Source organism: Pezoporus occidentalis, unplaced genomic scaffold (genome assembly GCF_034315485.1).
Source record: "Pezoporus occidentalis ecotype Australia unplaced genomic scaffold, CSIRO_AGI_Poc_V1 ctg192, whole genome shotgun sequence".
Taxonomy (NCBI): Eukaryota; Metazoa; Chordata; class Aves; order Psittaciformes; family Psittacidae; genus Pezoporus; species Pezoporus occidentalis.
In genome coordinates, this window is record NW_026913771.1 from 448,629 (window position 1) to 461,227 (window position 12,599).

Here is a 12,599-nt window from a genome sequence, read left to right on the forward strand (position 1 = left end):
CTTGTTGCTGGAAGAGCACTGTGCCTGGGGAGTGCAGCTCCAAAGAGCGCTTTGGTGGTTTTAGAAGTGCATTTTTCATATTAGGACTCATTTCCATAACTGAGTCTAGGGAAGAAAAAGGATGCAGACCCTGCTGCAGTGCACCTGCTTTAAAAACCTTCCTTTTTTTAACTGTCTTTTTGGTTTAGGACAAGAATAAAAGCTCTGTGGGCTGAAAGCGCTGCTCAAACGCACCGTCAGCTGCACTGGTGTGGAGCAGTGCTGACATTTTCTGTTGGGAAAAAAAAACCAACTTTGTTTAATGAATTTTGAATGTAAAAGAAAAAAAAAAGACACTAAATGGTGCTCAGCGAAATGCTGAATCCAGTAAACATCTTTCATGACAAAGAACACAAATACCCCGCAGATCTGCTTTCAATAGCAATTACTAGGCCCCCTGCTTTCAATAGTTAATACCGAGGCCCCTCTCTCACCAAGCCTTAGTGGTAACAATCACAAGCCAATGCTTAAAATGTTGACATGCTAAGCACATTTAGTAAAACCTATGTCTGCATTCCCTATGGATGGTGTAGCATAACTGTCTAACACCTAAAATGCAGCAATTCAAAAGAAAGGGAACTGAGCTCATTGCCATCTCCTGAAAAGTTGTGTGTAAAGATAATGAGTTATCTCTTAGATATTCCCCTTCTCCCTCGCATGGACCTGTAGCTGCTCCATATATATATTTGCACCCTAACATATATGTCTCCATCGGAAAATACTTGGGAAGAATATCTCTAAATACCTAGCTGTGGAGAGAGGCATTTGTGGTTTGCTGATTTATTCCAGCTGCTGGGTTCAGGCATCATCATCATCATGGATTGTAAAAAACTACAGCAGCAAAGGTCTGGAATGAAACTTTTGGAGAAACAGTTAAAATAAAGATAAATCGGTGACGGGGGAGAGCTATAAAGAGGGGATGCAAAAGAGAAATGAAAGCCATATGCTGAAGATTCTGAAGCTGTATCTAGGGAGAGTGATGAGAGGCAGGCAAGGATTAGCAGATTTCTGGAACAAAACTCTGAAATTTGATAGTCTTGGAAAATGCCATCTTTTCAAATGAAAGCTGACATCCTTTATTCCCTTTAGCCTGGCTGGGAGCTGGTGTGCAGGCAGTTTCACGTGTGGGGTTTGAAACATGGCAGAGAAGTTACAGAGCATTTGCTGTGCAGGCTTTGGCCAATTTACAATGTTGGTTAATCCTGACATGGAAAAGGTCAGCATCTGTTACATCCTGTCCACTGAGTCAGACCAACAGCTTTCAGTCTGCAGTTTGAAGACCTTCCCGTGGCTCTTTTTCTGTAGGACTCCATGACAAATGATTCTGGAGTATAGCTGATTTCTACCTGTACCACAATCTGTGCATGATGGGGTCCACATGTCCACTGAAGCCTTTTTAAGGCTCTTCAGCAGAAAAGGGCTAAAAAAGCTTTGCAGGAGGCTTTCAGACTTTGCCTAGCACTTAGGGATTTGATGACAATGGCTCCTGCAGAGCTCGGAGTAGTTTGTTGCTTGCTGTCCTGCCTGTTTCTGAAGCACTGCAGTTTATTCACATTAATCAGAATTGATTTAGGATTTGCAACATCCCAAGGAGAAGTCAAATCCCAAAAGTGGGAGTAGACTTTCTTGTGGTGTGACTGGAGAGAGTTAAATGGCTGGTGGATTTTGTGCTGGTATTGCAAGAGGGAGGTTGTGACCACAAGTCTAACCCACTTGGTTCCCTAGTTTGCTCTTACAGCCCAGCTGCAAACAAGTGAATGGGACTCCTTAGGCAGTGTTTCTGGCATTGCAAATAAACTTGAAACTGAGAGATAATGGCAAAATTAAGTAATTAATTAAGTCATTAATTAATTCTGGCTCTCAATTGCTGTAGCCAATTGGATTTTCAGCTATTTGCATTCAATGAAGTATCTTCAGTTTTCTTGAGAATGAAAAGGGCTCTTGAATAACTTAACAGCACCTAAATTGAATGCGGAAGAAGTGATGGTAGGAAAAGGCATATGACACTGATGCCCTTGATAAGGTTATAAGGTGCTTTAAAAGATGATGGGAGCATTCTACACCTAGTTCAGCTTTACTGTATTGCGCATGGCTAGACTTGATTCGGAAGGGCCTCTTAGGATACTGTTTCCCCCTTGTCATACTTGGGGGGTAATTGCCAGGATCGGGGTGTTTTAACAGAGCTCACGTCCGTCCGCGCTAGGTACAAGTGACGGCGTGCACCGCACGCTACCATCACCGGCATTGGTGGTTCAGTGGTAGAATTCTCGCCTGCCACGCGGGAGGCCCGGGTTCGATTCCCGGCCAATGCAGTTGATGTTTTTTTTTTCCCCTCCCCTCGCACCCTTTATTTCTCCTTCCTTTTCCGCTTCCGTTCCGGCAGCCAAAACTTCCTGCAGCTCAGCCCGGCTTCTCCCGCACTCCCCTCGCCGTCTCCGGGCGGGCTCCGGGTGCCTGTGGCAGCGCAAGGGGAAGTCCTCAGCGCGGCGGCCGGGCCCGACAAGATGGAGGTGTAAGGAGCGGCGGGGGAGGGCGCGGGGCCGGGCCGCCGTCTGTCGTGGCGGCAGCGGGGACCCCAGGGCTGGGGTTGTGTGTGGGTACATCCATATGGGCCTGCCTGTGCTGTGTGTGAGGGTTATACATATGTATATATATGTGCTTGCCTTGATGTGCGTGTTGGGGTGCATGTGTATATACTGCCTGTGGGGTGTATGGTATCGCTGGATCATAGAATCCCAGACTGGTTTGGGTTGAAGGCACCTTAAAGCTCATCCACTTCCAATCCCCTGCCATGGGCAGGGACCCCTTCCACTAGAGCACCTTGCTCCAAGCCCCTGTGTCCAACCTGGCCTTGAACACTGCCAGGGATGGGGCAGCCACAGCTTCTCTGGGCACCCTGTGCCAGCGCCTCAGCACCCTCACAGGGAACAACTTCCTAATGTCGAACCAAAATCTCTCCTCTGCCAGTTGGAAACGATTCCCCCGTGTCCCGCCGCTACATGCCCTTGTAAAAAGTCACTCCGTGTAGCAATATGGACGTACCAGCAGTGTGTTTGTGTGGGGGTGTTTCTATGGGCCTGCCTGTGGTGTTACAGGGCCTCTAACACCCCCGTGTTACTGGTGTTATTGGGCCTCTAACACCCCCGTGAGCAGCAGTGTGTTCAGGCGTTCTGCTGAGAAACTGAGGGGGTTTCACCCTAAATAGGGTGCCAAAGCACCTGTTTGTTGGGGCAAAAGGCACCTTGGCTCACCTTGACCCCTGCTCTCAGTTCCTATCTCCCCTCCCCTCCTGTCTCCTTGTGCTCCCTTCTCTGCCCTGCTCTGGAGAGGTGAAACGTGGATCCTCAGCTTTGGGGAGAGCGTTATTCCTGTGAGCATTGGGTGAACAGCTCGATGTGGGAGCTGAATATGCTGGGGAAGGAGAAAACCTAATGGGGGGGTTGATAAGATGATCTCCAAAGGTCACTTCCAACCTCGTGATGTGGTTGTGTGTGCATCAGCAGACAAGAGAGGCGAGTCAAAGTGTTGGCTAGCTGATAGTTGAGGTAGTTACCCCAGCCAGAGGCATATGCAGAAGCATAGAAACTCACGAGTTCTGTGGAGCTCGTTACATTGTGTGGTTCTATATGCATACGTGGTACTTGTTTCTAATGAATTGGAGCACGGAGGGTGTGAGTCCCAAGGGATGTCTGTCAGCATCCACCAAAGTCAGCTGAGCTGTTGCAGTTCGTGTTATCCACGGGTGTTTCATTATCATTAAGTCTTCTGTATTATTATAATCAAATCTTTACATAAAATGCAGAAGTAGATAATAAATAGGAAATACCCATTGAAATACAGGTTCGTATTATGTTAGTCTTAGCATGAGGAACAGCCTGCAGGGAAATGAGCTGTTCTTGTCGTTGCATACTGAAAAACGCTGTGAAACATGCACAGGCCAGAAGTTGCTTTTGCATGTGAAGAAGGGTAGGATTTGCCCTGCTCAGAAAGATGCTCTTGATACGCTGATGTTTATACATCCATTTGTGTTTTATTACCTTGAGTAGCCCAACTTATTTTACTGGTGCAGCTTCTTTTAGTACCAATAAGAAGGCTCATCAGAGTAGAAGTCATGGGGGCTGTATTCCTGAGCTTTGGGTGAACGTCCCTTGCATTGGAATGGAACAGTTTAGTCCATTTTGCACTTGAGTTACTTTTGGCATTTAATCTTCCTAATCTTTTGCCTCCTGCCTGATGGCCCTTATAGAGAGAAGCCTTGCAACTAAGGAAACCTCTCTTAAGTTCATACCATGTCAGATGCATCTGCTACTAGAGGAAAGAACCCTCCAAAAAACATTGTGATTTAAATATGCAGCATATTTTCCATAGTAGATTTAAAACCATGAAGGGGCAGTGATACTTGAGAGGTGTGATGCCATATTCTGGGATACTTTTCCTAGCATTTTTACCTTCTCAGTAATATCTTGGTTTGGACTTGGATTTGGGCAAATATTACTTAGTTAAAGATTCTATAAAGAGTTTATACATTTGGTATTAACATGACTTTTTTTTCCCTTCTGCTTTATATTAAGTCTTATATTTATTATTGCTTAATGTTAAGTCTTATGTTTATTATAGCTTAATAGTAAGGCTTAATATCGTAAAAATGAAGCAGACTGCTTAGCTGACTATTTAAAAACACACACTAGAATTCATCATTTATAATTTCTCATTTTCTGAATGGATAAAACTGGCAGCTGCTTCAGCGGAGTTAGCACTGAAGAAAAGGGTGTTTCTACTTGTAAGTCCTGCAGACGTTTTGGAAGCTGAATGCAAGGTCTTGTTGACCAGTTTATAACTGCGGTAATGCAGCACAAGAAAAAGATTTGAGACTGATTCACTTGCTGTCCATTGTTAGAAGAAAAAATAAGTGGGTTTCTCTATGGTAATGATTTTGGATTAAAAAGGAAGCAATTGTCTGAATTACTTACCTTCAGATAGCTTTCACAGCCTCACTGGTATACTAATGTATTTATATGGCCCTTTCAGTTAACTGAGTAATTCCCTATATCATCCTTCTATGGCATTATTTTTTCTAACAAAGAATGTCTTTGATCCATAGGGATTTCTGTAGTGATAGCCTGAATGCAGACATTCTGGAGGACTGCATTTACCTAACAACAAAAGCTATATGGTTTGTAAAACATGAATGAAAGCTAATGCGTGTGTGAGCTCACTGGCTGAAGTTTCACTCGAGTCAGCGGAATGGAAGTTGAAGTTCATCTCAGCGTATTTCAGAAGGTCCTTTTCATTTAAAAACAATGATGGAACCTGTGGAAGTTTGTGGATGCATTGAACTCGTTTGAAAGTGATGAACGTGACAGTTCTATTCAAACAGTTGATGGTGCTTAACAATACATGGTACCTTTTTTTTTTCAGAAGCTGCTGCACAGACCTGAGAAAGGCCTTTTTTTCCTTTTGTATGGAGGCTGTCTGTTGTTGTGACTGCTGACTGCTCAGCAGAACGGGTTGTTCGGGGAGTATAGGATGTTCTGGGTCAGGTGTTCTCCCTTTTTTTGAGTTTAAAAATTACAAGGTGCAGTAGTAATTGAGGCACGATGAGTCTAAATACGTGCTTGACTTGGTGCAGGCAACCTACCAGCAGTGGATAAGGATTCTTGCTTAACTGGGACAGAATTAGTGGGGAATTGTTTGGCTGGTGGAAAATAGGAAACTCTCAGCATTGCCTAATGCTAATAAAGGAGTAGGCACAAGAGGAAACAGCCTCAAGCTGCACCAGCAGAGGTTTAGATTGGATATTAGGAACAATTCCTTCCTAGATTGGATATTAGGAGCAATTCCTTCCTAGGTTGGATATTAGGAGCAATTCCTTCCCCAAAGGATGCTCAGGCATTGGAACAGGCTGCCCAGGGCAGTGCTGGAGTCACCAGCCCTGGAAGTGTTCACACAGTGTGTAGATGAGGCCCTCAGTGCCATGGGTTAGTGGTGGCCTTGGCAGTGCTGGGGAACAGTTGGACTGGATGAGCTTAAAGGGCTTTTCTAACCTGGCTGATTCTGTGGTTCTATAATAAAGAGGAAACAGAGTGAGGTTTTCTTTACTCAAAGCAATATGTTGTACATACAGTGCCGTATTTATACACACACATATGTCTGTGGTACTAAAATAGTAAGTATCTGTGTTCTTGACAGATAAATAGCATGTGTAATCTGGATTATATTTTCCATCAGTCTTTATTCAAATAAAACTAGAGGCCTTTGGGTTTTTTTGTAAGGAAGAAGCAAGGCAGTTTGGTTTTAGTGTGTAAAACTGGGCGAGTGAACAAAATAGAGTGACTGAGTAAACAGATTATGTTGTACAAGTGTATTATGATTTAGGGGGCATAGTGTGCAAAATATATTTATGCAATATGTATGGAAAACTATTTTCAGAGAGGGCAACACTTCATGGAAACAGCATCTGTTCTTTTAGAATGTGTGACTAGCCAAGAAAACCTTTAAACAGTTTCATTTGGAATATAAGTAATTGTTTTTATTATTCCTTTTAGGAAGGATGCAAACGCCGCATTGCTCAGTAACTTTGAGGTAAGTTTAGCTGCGTTCTGGGTTTGAACCAACACTTTAAAGCTGCCATCAGTCACTTGGATACTCCTGTAGTAGCTGAAAGTTGCCAGTGGCAGTCAGCGAGACTGGTGTATGATTTCCACCCCCCTGCATTTGATCTGGTTTTAAGAAAAAAAGCTTTTTAAAGAAGATCTGGAAATGTATTTACCAGTAATAAGCTGTATTATTATTAGTTTGGTCCCAGGTCTATAAAACCATATATAAACATGGATGAGAAGCATATATGTAGAATGTCAGTAGCTTGAACTTCAGCCTTGTTGTGTTAACACAGTTGCTGTGTGGTTACTTTGCTGAATCCTCTTGTTTATGGTAGGTTGTCATTTAGAATTTGATTCTCCACATCTTTAAACAGTTGCACAGTTGGGCAAGTGCCCTAGATTCAGTGGTTCCCAAATGGGGCGTGTTGACTCTCATGTGACTGAGCAGCAATATCCAAGTTCTCTTTTAGTTTTTAGTTTAATCTTATGCCAAAGCAGCATAGCACCGAGTGAGTGACACACTGATGACTGGAGTGTCTTTAACATTGCAAATAAAAACTCTTGCAGAAAACTTTTCACAGATGGCTGCTGCTAGAATCACTGTTTTGTATTTAACTTTAAGCTTGGGATGTGCAGGATCATCCAAGAACCTGCAACTTATTAATGCATAGTTGTATGAAAGCCAGTGCTACTCGAAATGCAGTCTTACAGCCCTGAACGCTTGTATTCTTGTAAAGGTCTTCCAAAGCAGGTTAGATTATAGGAAGGGTGAAGCAGTTGGCTCATCTGACGTGTGTTATTCAGGATAAACGCTCCTAAGAGCCAGTGATGTCCCTTAGTCCCTGTTGTAACAGACAATGTATATTGGCATACATGAAACAAATAGCAGTGTAGTGTTCTTGTTGGTTTAACCTCAGTCAGGTATTGGAGAGCTTTCAGTGCTTTGTTCATGAATGTAATTTTTTGGCATGGTTTTCATAAGCCAAGTGCTTTGTATTATTTTGTTACTGAAGCTTGAGTGTTGCACAGCTCTTTCCATCTCTTCTGAAATAAATCTTGAAATGTGTTATCGTGAGCTGCATCTGTCTGTGTACAGCAGAGCAACCATCTGGGGACTGTTAGAAGGGCTTTAATGACTCACTTGGAAAGAACTGTCTTGCCTGAGAAACAGATGATATTTTGTCAGCCAAACTAGTATTAGGTGGCTGTTTGTTAAAAACAAGTACTATTGAAGGAAAATAGCAAGTATTTCAGAGATTATTTACTGCAAAATCTTCTCTGCCTCCTTCTTCATGTGCTGGGATATTGTTGGAATATAGATATTATTGTCTGCTGAGGTTCAAGTGATGGCAGCTACTTTATGTAAAATCTATATGTGTCCTAAAGGTATGGTCCAGAACAGAGAGAACTGCAGAATCCATTCTTCATGCTCTTCAGTCAGAACTTTCTTCAGCTGAGTCCTTTTGTTGGTGAATGTATCATGTGTGTTGGAAAAGAGCAAAAGGAGGTGGAAAATGAAGTTATACTGATGAGAGTGCTTATTTCTCATTTCCCTTTCACAGCAGAGTTGTCACATATGCAGCTTTTCATTCTTTACGGGAAGGGATTTGCAGTGTCTGCAGCTATAGGCTTTTGGGGCATGGCTTTTCACTGCTCTTCAAAGTACTGATTTCCCTGTAACTAGTGATATCTTTCTGTTTGCTCCTCTTTTCAGTTGCAATTTGACTGGCATACCTAACATTCTCTGTATCGAGGTAATATTTTGCTCAGAAAGTGATATTTGAAAGAAGTATTCAGGATTGACATGTTTTATGTTCCATGCCTACATTTCTTGTGTGACTTTTGAGTTGTTATGTTGTGTTTTGGTGTCACAGGCTACATTTTCTTCAAATATATATTAAGTAAAAGTTCCTAACTTGAGTTTTGGCTTTCAAGTCAGGATCGATGGGTGTTGCTGTTTCACAGAAGATGCAGTATGAAGGGATTGCAGGTTATGTTCTTATTTCTCACTGTGTAGAAATGTTTGTGTTCTTATTTCTATGGACTTGTCAGTTTATCATGGATCTTGATATGATCAAGATATCGTATATGATCCAGAGATCTTACCCTGATCTTGAATGAAGCTAGTTAAAAGTTATGGGATGAACAGAAAGAAGTGGTCTGTTACTTTGCTGTGGGTATCGGCTCCTGATATGCTGTAAAGCCTGAAGCAAAACATCTGAAGAAATTTCAACCTAACGTGATTTAATATGGGAATAAAAGAGTAATTGTGATGCTGTCTCAACATGTTACTGTGGATGTAGCTATGATGAGTAAAGATGTTGTGGTGTTGCAACGAAGTTGACAAAGGACAGTTGCAAAAATCAGAACATCTTCCTTGCCTTCAGACTTTGAATCTCGTTCCTACGTTAATAATCACTGTATCATAAATGTGAAGATAGCTTTATTACATTCTTTTCAGGAATGTCTGCTTATATTACATTGCTATGATGAAACGGGGAGCTAGTTTAATCTTTGTGGCTTAACATACCATAACACTGTGCTGGTCACTGTAACGTTTACTGTTATGAATAACTCCGCTAGAATTTACAATGGGATCACTAATCTCTGGAGCATCTATAGGTCAAGCCTTTATTTAGTTGGTTCCTGGCAGTTTGACAGTTGCAGAGTTTACTTTTTTTTGCAGATAAAGTAAAATTGCATCTCTGTGAGATGGGATACATATCCCTTTTAATATTATAGGTTCATCTCTTGTAACAAATCCAGTAAGGCCGTAAACTTGTGTGACATTTTGCTTCAAGCATCACTCACATTTAAATGGGAGCTCTGTGCCAGTACAGCAGGGTTCAGAACATAAGTTAAACAAGTAGGGTGGATTCATCCTGGCAACTTTTCCTTTGGAGCTCTTGGATAACACTTAAAAAGTGCTGAAAATCTGTTATTAAAAATCAGTTTACATGCCTTTTCATCGTGCCGTAACATTTTTCACTTCAATTGCTGGTGCATTCTTCACCAAAGAAGCCACATTACTTTTGTTTGGTTGACAGGATTTTGCATTGTTCATTTCTGTTTTCCTGGGAAAATGCTCTCAAATGGTCTAAAATACTTTAATTTTTTCCCTCAGGTGTTCCAGTTACTCACTGATCTTAAGCAGCAGCGCAAAGAGAGTGGGAAAAACAAGCAGAGCTCTGGTCAGCAGAATCTGAACACGATCATGTATGAAGTGAGTAGCACTGTGACATTCCTTTGCAAAATGACCTGACTGGAGTAGGTCACATCCTTAGGTCTGTATATTAATAATTTTGTATCAGATCTCCCCTGTAAAAACCACAGTTAAATGCTGTATTTGCCACTTTTCTGTGGTCACTTTTCTCAGGTTGTGGCTGCCTGCACTATCGGAGCAGACACTGTTCTTACTAAAATCTGTCACAACAGTTTTTTAACAGTTTTAGTTTTGTGACTTCTTTTCTTATTCCAAATATTCTCTCCTTTTAAGACGCAGAGCAGAACTTTCTTTCATCTGATGAATTGGTGGTACCATGTAATCATGATTCCAAAGCTGAGGCACAGATCACATATGGTATTTTCTGTATTAACAGCAATATACCGCTGATTTCCAACTATTTTTCTTCTTTTGATAAAAAGAAGAACCAAATCATTTATTCAGATGGCAACATGAGTTGGATGTCAGACTGGTAATGAGTGTTTAATCTGTTGCTAGGAAGAACTTCTAAAATTCTATGATACAAGTAGGAACATTTGAAATCTCAAATGAGCAACTTCAATACAGACTTGCAGTGTGACCTGTTCTGTCTGTGTTGGGGAATTGCGTGAGTAGCACCATGATTAGCAGCGAGTTGAAAGCAGTTTGCCTTGCTTGTATGAGTAATCCTGTTGAGCAGCAAAACTACTCATGTGAATAAGATTTGGCCTCGGCTTTGTTTTGTTTTAGTTCTGCCTTTGTTTGAAAAGGTACAGGGTTGTAATTCCTAAGCCTCATATTCAACAAAATAGGGGCTTACATAAAGTCTAATTTAAATCTTCATGGAGACAAACAGTCTCTTCCTGTACCGCTTTGAAACAGCTGAGAAAGACCCTGTAAGTATATGCTGTCAGAAGGTACCTTAAAGCTTTAATCGCTTTGTTACATTGCTATGTGTTAAGTACCTATAGGAAGCTTGCTTTTGTGCATGGAGTGAAGCTGGTGTACACTCTAGGTATATTTGCTTTATATCTGACTGAAAGAAAACCAGAATTTGATTGTCTTTGTTCATGCTGAGTATGTCTTCATGAGCTGTGGACAGGCTTGTATCCCCTGGTAGTGAAATAACTAGGTGAAGCTTGCTAAACTGGAGCTCTGTTTTGCTGCATGCCCAGCACTTTAATTGATTTGAAATTGCTAAAGAAAGACTAAACTGGAAAAGAAAATGACTCCTATTAAGCAATTTTATTACATGACAATATGATGATTTAGTGTCGGTCATTATTGATGAGTAACAGCTTCATTTTGTCTGAAAAGGTCAGGCAGGGCTTGTAGAAAGGAGGGGTATCTAACACCTTATTGTGCTTTTAAATATATTTTTTTAACAGTCCAATGAACCTTGTGCTTAAGAATACCAGTGATTCATATTTCATCACTTCTCTACCTGTGTAATAGGATGATTTATCCTGTGATGTTGAAGTCTGTTTTCTTTTACCTAGCATTTTAAAATGATAACGGATTTGAATGGAAATACACTGGAAATACATTTACCTATTTTCTGATTTGCCTTAGTTGATCTTATAGCTCATTTTTAACCAGTGTCTGTTGTTTTCTGCTTTCAGAATACTGATGCTGCTTTTTTGGCCTCTGACTTTCCAATATAAATATATAACATTTTCTAAGAAAGAAACTCAGATTACCATGTAGAATTGTAGAGGGTTTTATTATTGTTATAGACAATCTGTGCATGTGGTGTCCTACTACACATGTCTCTCTATTTGCCATCCAGTAAGTGCACCGGGAGTCAGTTGTATTGGTACTTTTAAGCTTTATGTATAGCTATGTGGTATCAACAGGTGAAGATTTTCTTCCTTAATGCAAACCAAACATTGACAATAGTCTTAAATCCTTCAGTTGCTGATGCACACAATGCAGACAATGCAAGGATTTCCTTGCCTTTGCCATTGATGGGCATTATTTTCAACTTTCATTTTGGGGTCTAATCCCAGCAACAAGCAACATTCAGCAAGATTCTAAGCTATTTCCACTGAAAAGACAGCTGTGAATTGGAATTTCTGTGGGGTTTTTATCAACAGATGTTTGGTTCTTACTCCTGTCAAGTTACATTATGTATTATCTGTCTGCTGCGTGTCCCGTTGTTTTAAACAAAGCAAGCAGATGTAACATCTGCTGCAACAGTTAGCTGAGGTTGGTGGGTGTTACATGCAAAAGGTGGAGCAAAGATAAATTGTCTTGTCAGATAAGCATTTCTCATAGTTCTTGCAGATGTTCATGACAACCCATCTAACCTGCTTCGATGAACTTTCGCAAAGTATTGCCAAATAGCATATGAAGGATGAAAACAGCCATAGATTGGAGAGCTTACTGAGTTATTTATGGGTTGGCAGTGAGAGTATCCCTGGCAATGAGCATGTGAAAGCTTGGCAGAGGATAACAGGTTTTAAGGATGAATAGTATCAAACTTGTCTGAAGTGTTACTGCTTGAAAACAAAAAACCCTCACACCCCCAAACCAACAACAAAGAAATAAACACCACAAAACTGGTAACTTTTTAGTCTAGCTTTGACAGTAAATGTTTGTTGGTTTTAAAAGAAGTAAATGTGAGTGATACTATTCAGCACAGTTGTAAGTATGTCTTGATCACAGTCTTAGCCAAGAAAGCAAGTGTCTGCTGTCACCACAGCAGGTGGGTTTTTAGTAGACAGAGCTAAAACTTGATCCTTTCCTGTGGTCTTCTT

General features: G+C 41.1%; 1 protein-coding gene and 1 non-coding gene across 4 annotated transcripts in view; both read left to right on the forward strand.

Annotated features, from left to right (window-relative positions):
* The first annotated feature begins 2,024 nt into the window (after positions 1 to 2,024).
* The window catches only part of CRCP (CGRP receptor component), a 32,875-nt gene continuing 22,300 nt past the window's right edge, over positions 2,025 to 12,599 (forward strand). The window contains exons 1-3 of one of the 3 annotated variants that reach the window (XM_062617081.1): positions 2,025 to 2,062; positions 6,585 to 6,621; positions 9,763 to 9,861. In XM_062617081.1, coding sequence (XP_062473065.1) covers positions 2,040 to 2,062; positions 6,585 to 6,621; positions 9,763 to 9,861 — 159 coding nt within the window. In that variant the 5' untranslated portion in view covers positions 2,025 to 2,039. Of the gene's footprint in view, positions 2,063 to 2,405; positions 2,552 to 4,807; positions 5,320 to 6,584; positions 6,622 to 9,762; positions 9,862 to 12,599 lie in introns of those variants that run through there. The other 2 variants (XM_062617082.1, XM_062617083.1) reach the window with 2 other exon arrangements.
* TRNAG-GCC (transfer RNA glycine (anticodon GCC)) lies at positions 2,281 to 2,351 on the forward strand. Its single transcript has one exon. It is a non-coding gene; the product is annotated as a tRNA-Gly (tRNA).